This window comes from Zootoca vivipara, chromosome 8 (assembly GCF_965207765.1).
Source record: "Zootoca vivipara chromosome 8, rZooViv2.hap1.1, whole genome shotgun sequence".
NCBI lineage: Eukaryota > Metazoa > Chordata > Lepidosauria > Squamata > Lacertidae > Zootoca > Zootoca vivipara.
The window spans coordinates 6825757-6848841 of record NC_142591.1 but is presented as its reverse complement, the minus strand read 5'-3'; the positions used below and the strand labels follow the sequence as shown (position 1 = coordinate 6848841).

At 45.0% G+C, this 23085-nt stretch overlaps 1 protein-coding gene across 5 annotated transcripts in view; it reads right to left on the bottom strand.

Moving 5' to 3' along the window:
* The window catches only part of ENOX1 (ecto-NOX disulfide-thiol exchanger 1), a 264024-nt gene that overhangs the window by 12248 nt on the left and 228691 nt on the right, over window positions 1-23085 (bottom strand). For all 5 annotated transcript variants that reach the window (XM_035103500.3, XM_088676096.1, XM_035103504.3 and 2 more), the window contains 3 exons: window positions 16045-16229; window positions 6785-6892; window positions 565-624 (listed from right to left, as the gene is read on the bottom strand). In XM_035103500.3, the coding sequence (XP_034959391.1) occupies window positions 565-624; window positions 6785-6892; window positions 16045-16229 (353 nt within the window). The remainder of the gene's footprint in view (window positions 1-564; window positions 625-6784; window positions 6893-16044; window positions 16230-23085) is intronic.

Below are 23085 nucleotides of genomic sequence, written 5' to 3'. Positions count from 1 at the left end.
TGAACAGACTTCCGGAACCAATTGTGTTCATAAACCGAGGTACCACTGTACTATATTATTGTTTTTACTGCATTATTGTAAACTGCCCTGAGAAAGTTGTGAAAGATGAGATATAAATTGTTAAAACGTAACAGAATAATTAAAATGTAACTAGGCCCTGAAACTTCACTGCTACAAAGCTGCTTTGGGAAGTTGCAAGAATTAAAGAGCAGACCTTAGGATTCTGAAAACTCATTGTTGAAAGCTGCAGCGGTCCCCCCCCCCCCAATTCTTCACAATTCTTCTAGGTCCCATACATTTTCCAGTAGTGAAAAACAAGAAAGCTTTGTTGTGATGAATGCTACAAAGCAGGCCAGCCATTTCTTACCAGAGACATGTTAATTCCGAAAGGGAGATTGGGAAATTAAGTTCATTTGTCTTGAAATAAGCATGCTTGGAAGTGAACCTATGATTCCAAGGAAAGGCAGATGTTTCCCTAGCCATTAACTCAATGCAGTTACTTTTATTTCAGAGTGCAAATGGTAAGCATGGGATCTTGACAAAGAAATACAAAATTGTACCTACATTTGCCTGAGATTCGTCACGACCATTAGTCTCTGCTAACTCCTTGGTATTTTTTTTTAACTGTGAAGACAAAATTATTATTTTTTACTGGAATATTTCACATACTTATTGTTGATTTATTTGGAGCACCAATGAGCAAAACAGATGGAACATATAGTTTCAGCTTTTGCTGGAACTAGTTTGAAGCTAACATAAGGCCTGATAGGTTAGCTGAAAATAAAAACAATAAATGGAAGCAAATTCTCAGACAGGATCATTATTTTTTTAAATAATAAGATTAGAAAGCAGTCTCAGGGCATAAAAAGTATGTAAAACTGGCTTTTACGAGTAATAAATGATTTCATTTTCCATTCTTGTTGCTATTAATTTGAAACTTTGCTGTGGTTGCAAGTTGCTGCTTGCTAAATTGCAGTTAGCTAATGATTGCTTTTGAGCAATGTATTTCGACTGGTTCAAAAGGCTGAAGAGTGCTATTCTCATGGAAGCATCTGCAGAAAGAAAGAGCAGCTCATTTAGATCCCAAACGGTTGCAACCAGAATGATCTCACAGATTCCGTGTGACTACAAGACGTTGAGAGAGAAAGCAGGAGAGGGAATATCTTTCGAAGTATAAAAGAAAACCACAACACCACACCATGGAAGCAGGGAAGGCAATAGGGCAGAGATGGGGATGTTGTAGCCTTCCAAATTAAGGTTACCACATTTTTTTCAATGAATATGAGGACACTTTAAATAAATAAATAAATACTACACGTTCGGGACGTTGATGCTGCAGCGATGGCAGTGGCAGAGGGGCGGCCGCCGCCTTGACCTCAACTGCCATGTTCCCTGAAATATAGTCGGAGTCGAGAGTGAATTTCATGCTCTTTTTTCAGCTCGTAGTCATCAAGGAGAAGAAGAGAAGAAGAATGCCCTTTTCCCAAAACCATCTGCTTATATACATTATTTACACAATGGGCTTTGCGTGATTGGCTACTTCAGGGCTACACCTGTGGGCCAATCAGTTTGTGGATTGACTTCTGCCAGCAGCCTAATTGGCTGCTCCTGCAGGCCAATCAGGTTGCGGATTCACTTCCACGTGGAGTTGGATTGGGTGGCTCCTGTGGACCAATCAGACTGCTGATTCTGGATCCTATTGTTCTATGATTCAGCTCAGTACATAACATTCCCCCTTCCTCCGAGGTTTCTATCTCCTTTCTCCATGAGCCCGGGCAGCCCCATAGTTGTTGGGGTGTGGGGAAGCGGAGCACGGTGGGTCAGGCATGGAAGGCAGAGAAGGAGGGCCGAGAGCGGCGGTGGCGGTGGCGAGGCTCGGGCAGCGCGATGCCTCCCTTTCCATCGGAGCAGCCCCAATCCCATTCCTATTTGCGTGCAAGCAGGAGGGGGCGGGGGTCCCTCAGCTGGGAAAGGAGGCTTTCCGTTGACCAGCTGAGAGATCTCTGCCCCCCTCCTGCTTTCAAGCAAGCTATGATAGGCAGCATGAAGCCTCCCTTCACACAGCTGAGAGATCCCCGCCCCGCTCCTGCTTGTACGCAAGTAGGAGAAGAAGAAGAATTTGGATTTGATATCCTGCTTTATCACTACCTGATGGAGTCTCAAAGCGGCTAACAATCTCCTTTCCCTTCCTCCCCCACAACAAACACTCTGTGAGGTGAGTGGGGCTGAGAGACTTCAAAGAAGTGTGACTAGCCCAAGGTCACCCAGCAGCTGCATGTGGAGGAGCGGAGACGCGAACCTGGTTCCCCAGATTACGAGTCTACTTCTCTTAACCACTGCACCACACTGGCTCTCTGGAGTTGGGAGGCTGCCTTCACAGCTTAGTTGCTGAGGTCAGGGAAGGTGGAGGCAGCCCAGAAGCTGCATCTTAGAGCCCCTGCACTTCCGAGCAGCTCCTGAAGCCAGCCAGAGCCAACTGCTCCGGGCTGCTGAGACTGCCACCGCTGCATTTCCCGGGGACATTAGATGAAATCTGGGGACATTCTGGGGATGGACTTTGTCTGGGGACTTATTCGCAGATCTGGGGACTGTCCCCGGGAAACGGGGACAGTTGGTAACCCTATTCCAGATGTTACTGGACTCCAGCAGCTCCAGCCAGCATGGCCAATGATCATGGACGAGGGCAATTTTGTGATTTTGTATGTCGTTTTTCCTCTCTAGTTGGCTGAAGACCCACTGCTAGTCCATCTTGCAGAATATCTAGGGGGTCAGCCTCCTTGGCTGCTGGTAGGGCCTCCTACCAGCTGGTAAATCCTGTTAGAGTTATCCTGGAGGCCAAGCTTGTGACCTGATGGGCTAGCAACTCCTGCTCAGCGGTCAGTTTCAGGAAGTCTGGAATCTGGTGCTGGATGCGGAAGTGGAAAAATGCTGCACAGCCACCCGCTTCACCAGGTCTGCATACTAAAAATGTCCAGCCCATCTTGGGGCTATTAGGATTGCCGCTGCAGGGCCTCCAAAAACAATATTAAGTTTTCGTAAGTATATATGGGAGAATGTGCCCTTTCAGGTAACCTGGTCTCAAGCTGTTTAGGGCTTTAAGTTTTTTTCAGCAGCTTAAATTAGGTGGCAGGATGCGGGTGGTGCTGTGGTCTAAACCACAGAGCCTAGGGCTTGCCAATCAGAAGGTTGGCGGTTCGAATCCCCATGATGGGGTGAGCTCCCGTTGTTCGGTCCCTGCTCCTGCCAACCTAGCAGTTCAAAAGCACGTCAAAGTGCAAGTAGATAAATAGGTACTGCTCCAGCGGGAAGGTAAACGGTTTTTCCGTGCCCTGCTCTGGTTTGCCAGAAGCGGCTTAGTCATGCTGGCCACAGGACCGGGAAGCTGTCTGTGGACAAACGTCAGCTCCCTCGGCCAGTAAAGCGAGATGAGCAACACAACCCCAGAGTCGTCCGCGACTGGACTTAAAGGTCAGGGGTCCCTTAACCTAAATTAGGTGGCAGTCCAGTAATCGACTGGAAGCCAGTGCTGGTGAAAAGCACAAGTGCCATATAGTCAAAGCACCCACCCCAGCTATTAATCTTGAATCCCTGTTCTGGATCAAAGTCAGTTTCTGAACCATTTATATAGGTGGCCCCATGTACAATGGGTTGCAGTAGTCTATAGACAGTTGGCCAAGCTGTCTCCATCCAAGAATGGTCTCAGCTGGCATATTAACCAAAGAAAAGAAAAGGCACTTCAGTGCTGGATCAATACTTACCCCCAGACTGTTTATTCTAACAAATGGATTGCATAATGAATGTAGTTTTAACCAACAGATTACAAAACAATTGAGATCCTTAACAAGGAGAATGAATGGATAACAATTAAAAAATATTGCATACCCTGTAGTTAAACATGTGCAAGAATGCCCTTGCCTAAATCTGTGGAATATTAGCTAGTAAAAAAAAAGTTCATCACTGCAGATGCTCAGATTTCAGTATTAGGAACGGGATCCTCGCAAGAGTCCACTAAGCCTTGCTGAGAGCACGCGTGAAAGTCCTCGGCTGCGTCATTAAGGCAAGTTATCAAACATGGTCCCTTGTTTAATTCAGGCAGCTGCTTAATCTCTTGATAATCAAGAATGAATTAACTTCAATTAGATTCCAAAATTACAAAGCTTTATCAGCTTCAGTTAAAATGGCTACAACCACAATGACATAATGTTTAATTCCCAGCCCTTTTCTATGCAGGCAATTTCTCAGTTGACCAATTACAGTACAACTTGCCTGAAACCACAGCTGTATCGTGAGGTTGCCTAAAGGAAGCGCAGTTGTTGGTCTTTTTTGCTGTCTTAAAGAATCTGTCCTCTCTTTCCTAAAGCTTTGGAGATAGGCAACACACCTTGCAGAGCTCTTGTTACATTGTCTGTAACAGGCAAGATTTGTGTCGATCCACTTAAGACTTCAAAACTTGCAGTGGACAACTTACATTGATCTCAGATTAACAAGCCAGGAGAAGGATGTTTAGGGGTTGCCATCCTCTCCTCGTGGCACAAGAGCTTGAACTGGGGAGGGACATGGGCATGTGTTCCCCCCTGGGGTTGGGACACAAAACCTGAAAATCTCAGGAAAGGAATACAATGGTACCTCTACTTACGAATAACTCTACTTACGAATGTTTCTACTTACGAACGGAGCTCCGTCCGCCATCTTGGATGCGGTTTAGATAGGATTTTTTCTACTTATGAATTTTTAGATAGGGTTGCTTCGACGTACGAATTTTTTCTCCCAATGCATTCCTATGGGATTCGACTTACATTTTTTTTCAACTTACGAATGTGCGTTCGGAACGCATTAAATTTGTAAGTAGAGGCGCCACTGTATTAAATTACAGTATTTTTGATTGTGGGACCTTTCTTGCACATCACCGAGTGCATCACCTAAAAGTCTAAGGTGTGCAGCAAAGGGCTTGAAAGGTGACAGGACAAACTTGAGTTGGATTTTATGCTGGGAAATAGAGGCCCTCCCTTCCATGCAAGGGACATGCTTGACAGGTAAATGATGTTTGGCTTCTGAAATGCTGCAAGTAATCAGTAGCCTGAGTTTTGGCACCAAACTGGCAAAGACGCAGCTGCCTTTCATTGCTAGCCAAAACGTCTTTTACAAATGACTACATCGTCCCAGCATAAAGCGAGGGATTTCTGTTGCGTCTTTGAGCCATATTTGGTCCCCACCCTAAAGCAGTGTTTGGGGTCCATTATTTACAACAGAATGTGCTGAACCTTTTCTCTCCCACAATGTACCTTCCTGGACTCTTGTTAACCCACACATTTTTCTTCCGGCATGGCTCAGATAATGGAAATGGGCAAGACTAGTGGGGGAAAAAACCTGTCACCCAGATTTCGGGTGGGGAAGGCCCATTTATACACATGGCAGGCCATCCCTTCCCTGGCTAGTCTGACCATCTTGGAGAGGGAAAAGAATATGGACATTGGCGATCTTAACAATATAAGCACTTCTAAACTTCCAACACCAATATAGCACATAAACATGGTACGTAACGGTGTCCAATACAGTGGTGCCTCGCTAGACGAAATTAATTCGTTCCACGGGTCTTTTCTTATATTCTTTTCTTATATATATAATTTTCTTATTCGTCTAGCGAATCCCACAGGAATGCACTGAATTTTTTTTAACTTTTTTTTTGCCCATAGGAACGCATTAATTGAATTTCAATGCATTCCTATGGGAAACCGCGATTCGCCAGACAAATTTTTCGTAAAACGCATTCGTCTAGCAAGGCAAGCTCCGCTCGAAAAATCCTTTCGTTAAGCGGAAATTTCATTAAGCAGGACATTCGTTAAGCGAGGCACCACTGTACTCTATTCCAGAATCATTAGGTTATCCCCTTATTACAGACTTAACTGTCTCACCCTGGACCATGCTTTTCAGCATCATACAGTATCAAAGAAAACCGTACCCAACAGAATCCTCAAGTTTATAAGAGGCTTGCTTCCCGCCACTGTTGGGTAAGTGTATAGAAACACTGGGGATCTTTTGCTGTCACCACAATTCACTCCCCTGCGCGCATGCATCTGCATGAATGAGACAGGAGATGCTAAACTCATTTTACCCGCTACTGGTCTTCAAAGAAATGGCTGTTTCATTTGAAATACGTTTGCTTTTCCGGCATATTTAGCTTCCCCCAAATCCATTTGTCTTCAGATAGAAAAACACTCAGGCATTGCTGGTATCTGTGTGGAGGAAAATGCGCTACAAGGGATGAGATTAAAGATCTCCCGCTGCCAAAGAGGCATGGCTCTATTAAGCCTTGACACTGTCTTCTTCAACTCTACTGTATGCTCCTTTAAAACCAGTGGTGCCTCGCTAGACGAAATTAATTCGTTCCACGGGTCTTTTCTTATAGCGAAAAATTCGTCTAGCGAATCCCATAGGAATGCATTGATTTATTTTATTTTATTTTTGCCCATAGGAACGCATTAATTGAATTTCAATGCATTCCTATGGGAAACCGCGATTCGCTAGACGAATTTTTCGTAAAACACATTCGTCTAGCGAGGCAAGCTCCGCTCGAAAAATCATTTCGTTAAGCGGAAATTTCGTTAAGCAGGGCATTCGTTAAGCGAGGCACCGCTGTGCAAACAACAGTAAGGACATGGATCATATGCGATTAACAAGAGAGAGACAACGAAATCCGTGTTGGACTAATTTCAAATGCTACTGGGCCAAGTTTTCAGTACCAAGGCACAAGGAACCCAGCTCTGCTAATAGAGCTCGCACTCACCTGGTCCTGAAGAATTTTCAGTATCGTCTGGGTGTGTGTGTGATCTTCTTTTGCTTGCTCAAGTTCTGACTTTTTATTGTTTAACTCTTCTTGGATTTTCAACAATTGCTGCATGGGAAAAAATAAAAAAGATGTTTCTCGATTACCGATGCCTGAGCCTGTGAATAAATGTTCGCGATTGCAGAGTCTCATGCAAGCCACACTGCTCATTTTCCGCTTTTATTGCTGTGACTGTTGTGTCTAAGCTGAACAAGACATAAATTATATCTGTCTGCATTTTCTGCCACTCAGCAGAGAAATGCACTTCTCTTAATGTAACAAATAGCTCAACCACACATTAGAACACAAACTCCTGGTTGGATATGCCATCAGCGGAGGAACCGTCACATCCGTCTGAGCCAAAGCCTTCTTTGTAGACACTCTGATTTTAATACTTTAAGGTAAACACTTCAGCCCCTAAATAATTTCCTAATGCAGTCCTTTAATATAATTAGTCACTGGGCCACAGCCACCTCATTCTACCCAAGGCCATAATCTTAAATGCATCAATGCTGAGTTGCCAAGAAGGCAAAGATGGCTTTTCTTCCCGAGCTGCTATTGTAGAGTTGGATTGTGTCTGTGAGAACGGAGCCTGCAAAAAAAGGAAACTGCTGCTCGGAATTATCCAAAGATTGGATGACCGATGATGGTCTCTATGTGGGAACTCTTAAGCTTTCCAAAAAGGGCGTCATATTGACCAGTCCAGTATGGAACCACATAATAGGATGAAGGCAGACGTTCAGCACGTGGTTTCCCTGAAAACACTTTCCTCGTCATGCAATGATTATTCTAACATGAGGGGGCAGTATGTGCCCGGGCAGTGATGACAAAGTGGAGGGTGCCAGGGTGTACCAGTGAATGCAGTCACAGGCATAGAGAAATATGCACTGATGATGGTAGGCCCAGATTTGGAGAAAGACTGGGCATCTCAAGGCCACGGGGATCTTGTGAACCCAGGAGTTACTGGGTTGCCCTGCCAGCCAGAGCTCCAGCTTGATGGTGCTTCTTGTGAATGCAGATTTGAACATGGATGAAGCAGCCAACTGTGTGTATTGCAGAGATGTGGGGTGTATGGGGTGTTAGCAGAAGGGGTAGGACCTCTGGGCAGGGGACCCATGCTCCATCTGGGGTAGTTGGTCCACCTTTCGTCCCTACCCTGCACTCGCCTCTCACCTGTGGCTCCTAGAAGCTGTCAGCATGAAACAGCAGCCACACCTTGGGAAAAGCTTCAACTGGCCACCTAAACCAGGTGAGGGTAGCCGATGGGTCTCAAACCCTCAGTGACTTAGGGACTTCCCCTGCATGCGAAGACAGGCTCTGGCAGATTGAGCAGATGAGACCAATAGTGGGCTCAATGGCCAAGAAGATGGGGCTTGTCAACCTGGGAGTGTAGCCCATCCAGGAGAAGGAAACTTCTAATCATAAACCTCCAATGCCTTGTGGGATATCTTCAGGAGAAGTAAAAAACTGAGGGGTAAACCCTACACAAATCTGAAGTGGAGCCCTAAGACGGTTGGATGGTGCCTTGTACCGCCTTCTTCCAGCAACTCCTGCAGCCAAGCTGGTGCAAAACGTCTTGCTCTGCTTTCTTTTGGTGAGACCAAAAGGGAGGGTGTTCCACAGGGTCGGTGCCACTACCGAGAAGGCCCTCTCCTCTCTTCTTGCAGTGAGGGAACCACTAGAAGGCCTTCAGATCTGGTCCAAAATGACCCCAAGGCTGCACACCCAATTCAGGACTAGGGAGTCCCCCACAACCACCCACCCCCTGTCCCCCAGAAACAGTGCTTCTGTCTTGCTGGGATTCAACTTCAATCTTTTAGCCGCCAGCCATCCTCCAACCGCTTTGACACGCCCACACAGGACCTTCACCGCCTTCACTGGTTCCAATTTTAAAGAGAGGTAGAACCGGGACTTTTTTTCCAGCCAGAGCTCACCGGAGCTCAGCTCCCGCACCTCTCAGGTGGGCACCATTACTATTCTAATGGTGAGCTCTGGCACCTCTTTTTCTAGAAAAATAGCATTTGGTAGAGCTGAGTATCATCCGCATATTGGTGAACACCCAGCCCAACCCACTTGGTGATCTCTCCCAGCAGTAAGGTAAAGGTAAAAGGACCCCTGACCATTAGGTCCAGTCGTGACCGACTCTGGGGTTGCGGCGCTCATCTCACATTATTGGCTGAAGGAGCCGGCGTACAGCTTCCAGGTCATGTGGCCAGCATGACAAAGCTGCTTCTGGCGAACCAGAGCAGCACACGGAAACACCGTTTACCTTCCCGCTGTAGCGGTCCCTATTTATCTATTTGCACTTTGACGTGCTTTCGAACTGCTAGGTTGGCAGGAGCTGGGACCGAGCAACGGGATCTCACCCCATCGCAGGGATTCGAACCACCGACCTTCTGATCGGCAAGCTCTAGGCTCTGTGGTTTAACCCACAGTGCCACCTGGGTACCTGGGTCCCCAGCAGTATCATGATGTTAAAAAGCATTGGGGAGAGGACGGAGCATTGGGGAGAGGACGGAGCTCTGAGACACCCCACAAATGAGAACCCAGGGATCCAAACACTTCCCCCCCCAACACCACTTCCTTTAAATAAGCTGTTGGGCAGGTCAGCTTCAAACCTATTAATGAATGGACAATTGTTACAAATAGCGAAAATTCAATGCCTTCAATTATTATTATTATTATTATTATTATTATTATTATTATTATTATTATTATACTTGCAGTTATCAGGGCAGTTCACAGAATATTGAACCATGAAGCATCTTAATGTTTTTGATTTTAATGTATGGTGAAGTATTTGGTCAAAGACAGACAATTCTCAAGTTACTTAAATTATCCTCTGCTGGTTTACTGAGAAGTAATCCCCACTGAGTTCACTGGAACTCAGCCTTTGGTGAATGTGCAGCTGATTAGGGGGTGCTGAAATACTAACGCTGAAGCCTTCAGCTATGGGCCAATACTCAAGTGAAGTGCAGATGTGGGGAGGTAAAGGGCGGAAAGAAGCAAAGCAAATCAAGGCCAGGCAGGGCTGGCGCTTCCATTTAGGCAAACTAGGCCTTGGCCTAGGGCGCCGAAATGGAGGGGGCGCTGTCGAGCCTGCCCGCCGGCCGCCAGCGCCGGGAGCAACGAGTGAGCGGTAGCGGCGGTGGCAGCGCCCGTAGCTGAAGCCTTCAGCTATGGGTGCTGTTGCTGCCGACGCCGACGCTCCCTCGCTGTCGCGGCCGCTGAAGAGCTCACAGCGTCCCCTCCATAGGCGGAAGGCGTGCGAGCCGAAATGAGCGCTCAGCGCCCTCCCGCCTATGGAGGGGACACAGCGGCGTCAGCATGTGCCGGGGGGAGGCGCCAGAAGGTGATTTAGCCTAGGGCGCAAAAAGCCCTAGCACCGTGCCTGAGGCCAGGGGCTGTAACCTGTAGATTCTGGATGCCACCACAGGATGGGAAGATTGAATGAGCCTTGTTAAAGCTAAAGCTCTTGCAATGGGGTTCTAAGATGAATAGGAACACCCCCCCCCCCAAGTCTCTGCTGCCATATACAGAGTAATTCAAAAAGGTGAAAATAGCACTTAAAAATTATCTTTGCAGATAGTCAGTTTAGCTAATTTCTTGAAACCCTGTGCTCATTCTCTTCCTGCAGCCATCATCCCGTGTCTCAGATCTCATAAATACACCACAGAAAAATCACCATCTCAAAACCAATCTTGAGTGTTTCTGAAGCATTAAATATAAAAAAGCACTATAGACAAAAGCTGGGTTGCTCAAGCCTCTGCAATGAACATTGTCAGCATGGCCAGGAATGCTAACACCCTTGAAATGCTCCCAAGCATACGCAAATTCCAAAGGGCAATGCAGTATTGCGTGAATTGTTGCTAGTAGCACCCTGCCACAATGTCTTATCCTCTCGAAACACGAGAATGTGTAAGTTCATCTGATAATTGGTACACATAATGCGCAAACACAACCCACTTATATAGGAAGCTACAACTGAATAAGAGTAATCTGGGGCTTTGGGGTGCACTGGATCAGGTAAAAGTAAAGATAAGGGACCCCTGACCATTAGGTCCAGTCGTGACCGACACTGGGGTTGCGCGCTCATCTCGCATTATTGGTCGAGGGAGCCGGCGTATAGCTTCCAGGTCATGTGGCCAGCATGACAAAGCCGCTTCTGGCAAACCAGAGCAGCACATGGAAACGCCGTTTACCTTCCCGCTGTAGCGGTTCCTATTTATCTACTCGCATTTTGACATGCTTTTGAACTGCTAGGTTGGCAGGAGCTGGGACCGAGCAACGGGAGCTCACCCCGTCACAGGGATTCGAACCGCAGACCTTCTGATCAGCAAGCCCTAGGCTCAGTGGTTTAACCACAGCACCACCTGGGTGTGGTATGTACTGTATATCAAATACATCTGTGGTTCCCAAACTCTCTCCCCCCCCCCCCCCCGGATGAAGCAACTGAAAATTGGCAAGTGTCTCGGCAGACTTAAGAATTTTTCCTGCCTGTTCTTGTAACTGTAATGGTGGTGCTAGATGCCATAATTTTTAATGGTATTTTATTGTTTCTTTTATTTCAGAGCTGGCACGCTGAATTGTTCTTACCACCCCTGCCCCAAGCAAGACAGATAACTTTTAAACTCTCTGCCTTGCTTACTGGGCTTTGGGGGGAGGGTTTCACGAGATCTTGGGGGGGGGGCGCATCTGAAATCTTGTGAGAGCCTCCAGAGTCCACTTAGAAGCAGTATAAATATAATTAAAAATAAATATGTAGACTTAATGTGGACATGCCATAGAATTTTTCTCCTCCAATATTCTCAGCACAGTTTCAAGGACCTGAAATGTAGTCCTAGACCACAGTTGAAGAGCCACTGTATGAAATTATTAGCATACATAAAATAAGTGAGGTCACAACTTGACTATGCATTGATTAAAAAAAAAGTCGTGAGTATCTATGGTCAAGAGAACAACTGCCTCACCCTCAATATATATCCTTTTAAATGTGTTTCTGGGAGGGGGTTATTGGTTTATTTTTGTCTCTATTTTTATGGTGTATTTTGTGTTCTCAACTTGTATTTTTTATGTTGTGGACCACCCTGTGATCTTAGGATGAAGAGCAGTGTGCAGATTGCATAAATAATAATAATAATATACCTTATTGGCAATCTGGCTTATCCTGTGTTATCTCAATTCACAACCACCCCTATGGACTTCATTCCCCTAATTTCAATCCAGGGCTCACGTATGAGTCCAGTAAACATCATGACATTAAGTTGCTCTGCTACCGCTGCCTCATTCCTGCCCCAATTCAAGAAATGCCTATCTGCCAACTCTGGCTTGAAATGTGCATCTCTTACACCAGAATAACACAACATCTTAGAATATAATGCATTTTCCCTTTCCAGAACCCTGCATGACATTTAGCCTGCTAATCTACTCTGTATCATTCCAATTCTAGTATATGTGCTGCCAAAGCAACATTTATTCTAGAAATATTCTGCAATCCATACTGAATGATTCGTTGCCATTTTTTGTCACTAGTGTTTTAAGTCCCCCCCCCCCGAACTACAGAACCTGAGAATCTTAATAACTGTCAGGTTACAGATGACACCTCATGTGAATAATTTAAAATTATAACCAGCTATTCAGTAGCAAAACAAAACTCAACATTAGATTTTGAGATCTGCTCCCAGTTTTTGGAGTAGCGGTATGAGATATAGGAAACTGCAACTTTTATATAGTCTCTCTCTCTCTCTCTCTCTCTCTCTCTCTCTCTCTCTCTCTCTCTCTCTCTCTCTCTCTCTCTCTCTCCATTACAAATGGACACTAAATGAAAAGCTTGCCATCAGGTTCTTAAACCAATCATTGAAAGTCTCATTCAGGTGAGTCAGCTCTCCTGAATCCTGTCCCCCCAGAGCATCATATGAATCAGAAACCAGGAGGCAATAATCTCCGTATCCCATTACAACCCCCACAATCCATTTAGTTTACAGATCCATTCACAGACCCCAGCCAATATTATTTTCTCCTTAATTCCATTCTTTTAAAAGCACTCTTATTCTTATTTAGGCTTTTTGCAAAATGGGAAAGGAAAAACAAAAACTTATTAAAAAACCCTTATATTCTCCCCTTCCCACCTTTGCAAAGTTACCTTTAGAGGAAAAGAGTGGAATATTATAATCTATATTTCGTTTCCAAAAGGACCATCTTTCTATAAATTATTGAGCAGTGCAGAGGACTCTTTTTTGAGAACCCAGTTTAGTCTCTAATGCAATCTCCCATGTGCAGGTGAAAAACTCATTCAAGGGCTGGATCAGGCATGTGGTGTTGGCAGGGAAGGAGGAAAAGTCAATAGGGGCAGAAAAAAAAACTTTGTGGAAAAATGCAGGAATGAGTACTATGTTTTCTTGTGAGCTTGGGGCAACCGGTTGACCCCTAAGGGAGACAAAGCCCTAGGCCAGAGTCTGATGCAGCATAGGCACTCCATATATTTCTTCAAAAATGTGGGCAGTAGAAGGGACAAGGAGACGGAAGGAGCCTGTTAGAGCAGAAGCAAAATATCATAGCTATCTGTGAAAGCACAGGGATTTTGGGACATGAGAACCTTCTGCTGCAAATTTTGTTCTGCACCAGCAAAACTGGACGCCTTCATTTGCCCCAGATGCAACAAAACATGTCTCTCTTGTGTTGGCCTCTACAGCTACAGCAGGCGCTGTAACTCTCCCCTCTATTGTCTTCACCTCCTCTACTGACTTCACCTCCTCTATTGTCTCTTGAGACAGATGCCAAAAATAATTTGCTCCTAATTTAGATGTGAGCTGGATGGAATACCTGTTTTTAAGGTCAAGGGAATGGAAGAGATAAGTCTCGAATGCATTTTTTCAGAGCTAAATTCTGTAGTTTCCTCATTCAGTTCCATCACGAGATCAGGTAAAGCATATCTCATTTGTTACCATGGATACAGGACATTATTTCCATTTGTTTGTTAGAGATCTCATACTGGGTGTGAAATTAAACTGTAACGTAGCTCTATGAGGAGAATTATCTCAAAAAAGTATAAGGGCCTGAACTGCCCTTAAATCAAATGGATTTCCATTTCCAAACAATATCAATTGCAAAGGTTGCCATTTTTATACCCAAGGGGGGGGAAAATGATAATACAATTTTTGATTGCCCAGTCCTTTAAATGTGGGAAGAAATCTTGAAAAGAAAAAAAGAGAAAAGAAGAACTGGTAGCAGTAGCTTGCAAATAAACCACTGTTGCCATATTTACCTTATTTTTCAACAGAAAAAAATGCACTTATTTTCGCTGATAGGCTTCTTCCTCAGATAGAGGGCTTTTCCAAAAGATTAGATAATTGCATAAATAATGTGCAGTCTTTATGTGCAGCTGAAGTAGATACAAACACCCTTCTCCCAGCAGTTGCAGAGGAATTAAAATGGCAGAGGAATAAAAATGTGTTTTTCCCAGCTGGAACTTGGTTGTAAGGATATCACATTTTCCCCATACTCAAGCATTATTTTGTTCCTAGTAATGGGGACGACAGAGGACGAGATGGTTGGTCAGTGTTCTCGAAGCTACGAACATAAGTTTGACCAAACTGCGGGAGGCAGTGCAAGACAGGAGTGCCTGGCGTGCTATGGTCCATGGGGTCACGAAGAGTCGGACACGACTAAACGACTAAACAACAATAAGTAAAGCACAATTCTCCAACAAATGTCAATGAGCATTTATTGGCTACTACTTCCGTGACAAACCTAGACAGCATCTTAAAAAGCAGAGACATCACCTTGCCTACAAAGGTCCGTATAGTTAAAGCTATGGTTTTCCCAGTAGTGATGTATGGAAGTGAGAGCTGGACCATAAAGAAGGCTGATCGCCGAAGAATTGATGCTTTTGAATTATGGTGCTGGAGGAGACTCTTGAGAGTCCCATGGACTGCAAGAAGATCAAACCTATCCATTCTGAAGGAAATCAGCCCTGGGTGCTCACTGGAAGGACAGATCCTGAAGCTGAGGCTCCAATACTTTGGCCACCTCATGAGAAGAGAAGACTCCCTGGAAAAGACCCTGATGTTGGGAAAGATTGAGGGCACAAGGAGAAGGGGACGACAGAGGACGAGATGGTTGGACAGTGTTCTCAAAGCTACAAACATGAGTTTGACCAAACTGCGGGAGGCAGTGGAAGACAGGAGTGCCTGGCGTGCTCTGGTCCATAGGGTCACAAAGAGTCAGACACGACTAAACGACTAAGCAACAACAACTTCCGTGTTCACAAACAACTAGGAATACACTCTCCAATGCTTGAGCAATTCTGAATTCTTCTCTCTGCACCTTTATTTTAATGACTTGGTGCTTTCTGCTGTACATCTCCAACAGCAGAATTCATGTACTTTCAAAAAACGTGTCTGAGAACATGTACAGATGGATAAATATCAGCAAGTCTATTTCCTCTTTTGAAATATTGCCCTGACATTTAATTATGCTTTAAAAGGTAAAGGGACCCCTGACCATTAGGTCCAGTCGTGACCGACTCTGGGGTTGCGCGCTCATCTCACATTATTGGCCGAGGGAGCCGGCGTACAGCTTCCAGGTCATGTGGCCAGCATGACAAAGCCGCTTCTGGCAAACCAAAGCAGCACATGGAAACGCTGCTTACCTTCCCACTGTAGCGGTTCCTATTTATCTACTTGCATTTTTGACGTGCTTTTGAACTGCTAGGTTGGCAGGAGCTGGGACCAAGCAACGGGAGCTCACCCCGTCACAGGGATTCGAACCGCCGACCTTCTGATCAGCAAGCCCTAGGCTCAGTGGTTTAACCACAGCGCCACCTGGTTAATTATGCTTTACACCCCTACATTTTAACATTTTAGTTTGTGAAGGCACACTCCCTGTACCACCGAGGGGAACATACACATATTGAAAGAAAAGAAAAGAAAAGAAAAGAAAAGAAAAGAAAAGAAAAGAAAAGAAAAGAAAAGGCAGATAATTTTTAAAGGTTTTTTTTTTAAAAAAATTATGTGTTAAATTTTAAATAATGAGCACACTCAGCTTCTCCATTGTTTGGGTTACAGGAGTAATAATCAGTTCTCTTCCAGAGCAGTGTGCCAAATTTGGCTGGGGGGGGGGGCTTTTCTGGTGACTGCTCTCAATTGCACGTATGTCCCCCAGCATGCGCCAGTTGGGGAGGATTATTTTAAAAACAGTTCAAACCTCTAGTTAAGGCGTACCTGCTGCATGCCTTGTAACGTTTGCTGCAAGAACTGCAACTGCTGGTCCTTTGTCAGGCTTTCTTCCGTTCGAAAGAGCTGCCCTTTCTCTTGCTTCAGGAGTTCAACTTCATTTCGGTAAGCGTCCAGTTGCCACCGGAGACTGTCATTCTCTTCCTTAAGTGCATAAGCTTGAGCAGCTAAGGCTGAAAGAAGAGAAACACTCTGGTAGTTAATATAATGGAATCACATTCAACAGGTAACAAGAAATTCATTTGCAGGCCGGCAGATAATCTTAGATAAAGCCAATTTGCAGCGGAACACAAAGAAGCTTAATTCAGACACACAACAGAACATGGTTTTGTCAACCGCAGATTAGAACTCAAACCCCGGTATGAGCTTTCAGGGATACACCAGGCAAACAGTGATTTAGGCCTGCTTTTCTGCATTATTTTCCTCTGCAACTGAGAGTCTCAAAAGGTGTTCTGAATTGTTCCCTGGAAAGTGGGGCTGGCGTATTTTAGATTTGGTGCCAAATGCAATCTCCACTGGGATTGGTTACATGCAGCAGCTCCTAATTGCTTATTGGTCCAAACAGTGCTTGAAGTCAGTACTGATCAGCTGATCGGTGGGGACTTCAAGCCCCACTTGGATTGGCTCAGCATGGTTTGCAATACTTTGTCCCGCCTCAACATTTGGCAGGTGGAACATGGGGCTCAATGCTGGACGGCTGACCCCAGCTTCCCTCTCTAGGAGGATGCCGCTAAAAGTGTTTTGGGTTATGTGGAGGGACATCTCCCCCCCAGCTGGAGCTCAGTGGAACTCAGTTATGGCACCTCTCAGGTGGGCGCCATTGCCATTGTAAGAGAACAAGGAAGACCTTCCTGCACCTCTTTCGCTAGAAAAATAGACAATAGCTATGAAGACAGGTTAAACTTTCAGCTGGTTTCCACTGTACAAGTTAACAAAACATTTCCCACAGTGACATTGATTGATAATTTCTATTAGCCGCATCTTTGGGGGAAATAATAGAACCATAGAGTTGGAAGGAAGCAAGGAGATCATCTAGTCAAAACCTTGTGGTGCAGGATGCAACTACAGTATCCTTGACAGATGAGTGTCCAGCCTCTGCTTACACACCACCTCCTGAGAACCACACATTCTACTACAGTGGTACCTGGGTTTAAGTACTCAATTGGTTCCGGGGAGCCATTCGCTTCCCGAAAAGTATTTAATCCGAGCGCTGCTTCTACGCATGCATGAACCGCACAGATTGCTTCTGCGCATGCGCGTGCTGCAGAACCCGGAAGTAAACACTTCCGGGTCTGTGGAATACTTAAACTGAAAGTACCGGTACTCAAAGCGGAGCGTTCTCAAACCGAGGTATGACCGTACTGAAAAGTTCTTAATGTTAGAGAGTTTGATTTCCTGCAGTTTCCATCCATTGGCTCTAATCTTGCCCTCTGAAGCAACAAAAAACAACAAGTCTCTCCATCTTCTGCATAACAGCCCTATACACATATATGCTGAGGGTAATGGGAGCGGTTAATGTGCATAACAACCAGCCATTGTGCACATTCACCAGACCTCATGGAGAATGTGCACAATATGCCTAATCTCCAGTCTCCAAGAAACGTGCTATTGTTTCCGATTTGCACACATACTGCGGGTCAGTACTAGAGATGAAAACCAAGATTTCCCCTTTGAATTCTTTCCTCAGCACTGGGCTATGCATAGACAGAGAAATTATGGAACAGAACCAAATGATATAAAATGCAAATGCTCTGAAAAAAAATGTTGGCACTACAGAAGCATTACTGCATTAGTAGCATTGAAAGACACTTAAGTCATTTCCTTAGGAAGCTGCATTTGGCCCCTTTTCAATTTAGAATGGCAGCTTTATTATCATAACAGATAGCAGGTGTTTGTGAGGAAATCGATTAGTATGCAGAGATGGAAATTACATTTAGCAAATGAATTGCACCGTCTGCAGTGTAGACTGAAATTTGTGTAGCAAAATGCAGGAAGCTATAAAGATCGCACCAGCAACATTATTTAAATAAATTATTTGAGCATAAATATAGACAGGACGGCCAACGTGTTATCTAGCATTTTAGGGACACTGCTATGCTCCTACAGAAAAAACTTTCCTCTTGGCAACATTGAGGACTTTTTGGCTTAGTAAATAAATATTGTATATTATTTATTCTGGTACTGTTGTGAATTCACATCGCTATAAAACAGCTGTAATCAAATTCATAACTGCAAACAATTCCACGAGCATTCATAAGTAAGGGTACGTTATTGATTCACGCCAGCGATTGCGTAATTCTCACGTTCTATATTATGGAATCTTTAATTGTCATCTGACAGGAGCGGTATATGTAAATTATATGAAGCATGAACTTCAAAAGGCATGGGAACCTACTTCAGAAAAGAGTCCATTTCCCCTTGCAGAACCATAAAGCTGAATGCTGAAGTATTTCTTATGACAAACTGGGAAGGCTTTGCAGGCACGCCTGAAAGCAGGTGGTATTCCCTAGTGGGTGCAGCAGACACATGTGCAACTGCCTCCATGGCACCAGCAACTCTGCTGCTTACTTGCAAATCTAGTGCGCCTGCAGGGCAAGTCACGTGGAGGTGACCTCACCACCATCTCAGCCCCATCGAGGTAGGTGGCAGTAGTGCTGGGAGGATGGCTCTACCCACCCCACAGGCTGCTACCATAGGGAAACCCCAAAACCAAGTGCAGTAGCTTAGCGAGATGCTGACAAGTGGACAGGTGGGGAGGAGCTGTTTTCTACAAAGGTTGCTGGGAAGGAGGAGGAGGAAGGACGATAACTTTATGCGGTGCTGCCTGGAAGAAGATGCACCGAGAGACCAGGGAGCATGATTGGCTGCTGGAGCTATGGAAGGGGCGATGAGAGACACTCTTGGGGTGTTATGCACCTGCTCCATGGAAGGCTTTAGGTGTAGTAAGGTAAAGGTAAAGGGACCCCTGACCATTAGGTCCAGTCGTGACCGACTCTGGGGCTGCGGCGCTCATCTTCCAGGTTCCAGGTCATGTGGTCAGCATGACTAAGCCGCTTCTGGCGAACCAGAGCAGCACACGGAAACACTGTTTACCTTCCTGCTGTAAAGGTAAAGGGGCCCCTGACCATCAGGTCCAGTCATGTCTGACTCTGGGGTTGCGGGGCTCATCTCGCTCTATAGGCCGAGGGAGCCGGCGTTTGTCCGCAGACAGCTTCCGGGTCATGTGGCCAGCATGACAAAGCTGCTTCTGGCGAACCAGAGCAGCACACGGAAACACCGTTTACCTTCCCGCCGGAGCGGTCCCTATTTATCTACTTGCACTTTGACATGCTTTCTAACTGCTAGGTGGGCAGGAGCTGGGACCGAGCAACGGGAGCTCACCCCGTTGCAGGGATTCGAACCGCCGACCTTTTGATCAGCAGGCCCTAGACTCTGTGGTTTAACCCACAGTGCCACCTGGGTCCCTTCCTGCTGTAGCAGTACCAATTTATCTACTTGCACTTTGACGTGCTTTCAAACTGCTAGGTTGGCAGGAGTAGGTAAATATGTGTAAATAAACCATATTTCTTAAAGATGCTATTTCATGCCAGTGATATATTCATGGAATGACAGGGAAATTAACAAGTTTTAATCCTCAGTTTAGTAGTCTCCACTCAGCTTATACATGCATGTGTATTAGAATGTATGATAACCTGAAACAGAGTAAAATAATATTTGAAAATGCCCCATCAGAGCCAGCCCATCAAAAAGGAGTAAGCTCAAGCAGGTGTTATCAACACAGAATATGAGAAAAGAGCCAAGAGGAGATGTTCAGAAGCTGACGCGCATAAATATTTATAGTGACTACAGAGATGACACTGTAATATACAATCGCCGTCTCAACAAAGGACACAATGTCATAATGTCGTGCAACATGGTGTCAGAAGAGGCCATCAATCTACAGTGCCAAGATGAGTACTGCATAATGTACAACAAGGGGTCATAGATGTCCTGCCCAGGTACAAATGTTATATAGAAGATGAGGTACTGTAAAGAGAAAAGAATTCAAAAAACCACGGATGCGTTCCGAAATTCCTGGTTAACTTTGACATTCTTTTGAATTAAATATTATTTTTTGATCACCTGTACTCCTCATTGTTATCCCACACTTTCTCATGCACTTTTCCATCACTTTCTGTACTGCAAAAAGTCCAGTTTGTTGCACGAGAGCACCAAATCCACTTTCGCCCCCTGTAGATGTTCTTTCTATTGCACATTCATGATTATTTGTGGTCACGGTGTGATCAGGGCAGTCATATACAACCCCACTTCCAATATTATTTGCGCCTGCAAATGTGTTGGGGCAGGCATATAATTTCTTCATTTTCAGCCGGTCCATATCCTGTAATTTCCTGCTGAAATCCTGTAACATGTCATACCACCAACACTATTGGTTTGTGGTTTTTTTGGTCTTGCATTAGTTGTGCTATAGGTTCTCCAGACAGGAATAATGTGGTTGTATTAGGGACACATCGCGGAACAACTAATAAATCAGCATAAATCCACAACCAACCCTAATGCGCCACAATAAAATACCAGCCTGGAAGGCCCTTAAATTGTGCGATCTGAACTGGCTGGCATGCAATTGAATCTCAACCCCTCAAATATAGCAAAGCTCTGAAAGTGCCTTTAGTTTCCTTCCCTGTTGGCCTGCTTAATTTTTTTGAAGTTACACTTGGAGAAGACTAGACATTTTGGGATAATAAAATTACTTGAGAATATCTTTTGTAAAGTATGGAAACATTAGTTCCTTATAATTGATATAATTTTCTGTGGTTGGTTAAAAGAGAGAGAGAGAGAGAAAGAAAGATTTCCCACACTTGTTGGCATGATTTTAAACAATTTCTTTGGAAGGTTAATTCATCATATCGTAATGTTTTATTCTCACCCAGAAATTACATGAACATTTTCCTCAAGTTCTCAAGTGCCATTAATCAAACATAAAAGTGCTTTGCCTCTCTTCAGCTGAGAAATGGAGCAGTTTGGGGCCATCTCATGAGGTGATTAATAATGGAGTGATTTTTTTTAAAAAAAAGCCTATAGTGTATTTTGTTTTAATTATTATGTTTCTGTTGTCTTAAACCCATAAATCTCCAACTGTGTGGGAAGCTTTCTTAAGGAGCTGAAAATAGTTGCCGTGGGAAAACTTCTGGCCCACTTGAATGGGACTTCAGCTCAACCAATTTTACCTAGATTGAAACCAAAGGCGAAGATCTAAAATGCTGCTTTAGATGTGCCCGGGGTCTTCTGGGATTTTAAGCCCCCCCCGCTCAAAATAGCGGAGCCCCCCCATTTCAAATGATGCAATGCTTTTGATCCAGGCCATATTTATATGCATGCCTACCCAACAGCTGGTGTTTAGGGTATTTTACCAGACCAAACAATACCTTGGAGACGCCCGGAACATTTTTTTAAAAAAAATACCAAAATCACAGAAAATTATTCAAATATTTTTAAAGAGAAGGGCAGGGGGAGGAAATATTTATTGAAGGGGAAAGAACATATGCAGAATTAAAAGGTCTTAAGGGGTGTGTGTTTGTGTGCTTTAGAGCACTGGTTCCCAATTAGCTAAGTCCTGCCAACCTAGCAGTTTGAAAGCATGTCAAAGTGCAAGTAGATAAATAGGTAAATGGCGGGTTTGCGCACGCTGCTCTGGTTCCGCCAGAAGCGGCTTAGTCATGCTGGCCACATGACCCGGAAAAACTGTCTGCAGACAAACGTCGGCTCCCTTGGCCAGTAAAGCGAGATGAGCGCCGCAACTCCAGAGTCGTTCGTGACTGGACTTAACTGTCAGGGCCGTTTTTCAAAAGACAAGCCATGGACCCCCTACTTTTGACATTCCTGATCTCTCTATGGTAGCTTTTGCTATGTGAATGGTGCCGCGGACCCCCTGGGCGGGATAGGTGAACCGCCACCAAATGGGAACTCACGCTTTAGAGGGATGGAAGGAATAGAGGCACAGAGAGCGATAGAGGGAGAAGCACAACAAAGGCACAGCCTCCCGTCATCTCAAGTCATGGTGGAATCTTTAGAGTATTTCAGAGCTTTTCTCAAATACGGCTAGGGCGGGGCATGTCCAAAGTACGTTTCGGGGGCCTAATAATCTGGCCCCTGTGGCAGTTTATTTCTTGGGGTCAAATCCCAAAAGAAGCTCAACAACTTAAAAAAAAGCTCAACTACTTGAATAAATAAATACATCGTAAACAAAGCTCAACAACTTCAACTCTAAAAAAAAGCTCGACAACTTTGGTCGGCCCTCACGCATGTTCACTTCGTCAAATCTGGCCCTCTTTCAAAAAAGTTTGGGCACCCCTGGTCTAGGGCAGTGTTTCTTAACCTTTTTTGGGCCAAGGCACACTTGTTCCATGAAAAAAATCACGAGGCACACCACCATTAAAAAAGTTAAAAAATTTAACTCTGTGCCGTCCTATATTGACTATATAATTATGACTGTAAGAAACACTTGCCAATTGCTGTGTTGGTTGCAATCTCCTGTAATAAGGCTTCACAAGCCGCTGATTTCTCTGCCAGCACAATCCTTTGCTCAGCAAGTTTCGGGTTGAGCTCATCCAGCCAGCTTCTTTAAGTTTGTCTAAAACCACCCTCCTGTGGTGGTGGCTGTTGAGAGCTGCGCTTGCCCCGCGTCGTGACCTGGCCGGCTTCCATTCCGGCGTGACAATGCAAATCGCCCTTCTCATCGCCGCACGTCGCGGCACACCAGCCAGCTTCTCGCGGCACACTAGTGTGCTGCGGAACAGCGGTTGAGAAACACTGGTCTAGGGCATGCACAGTTCTAAAATTACATTAAGGCACACCAGAGGCCCAAATTCACCTCTTTTTTATTTTCCCAGAAAGCCAGAAACGCCTTCCTCTAAGTCAGGTTTCTCTAACCTGGTGCCTTCCAGATATTTTGGGTGAGGGCTCTCATTGGCCACGGGGGAGACACAGTGACCAGGTGCCCCCGACTGCCTGCTTGGCCTGTCCTGGTGC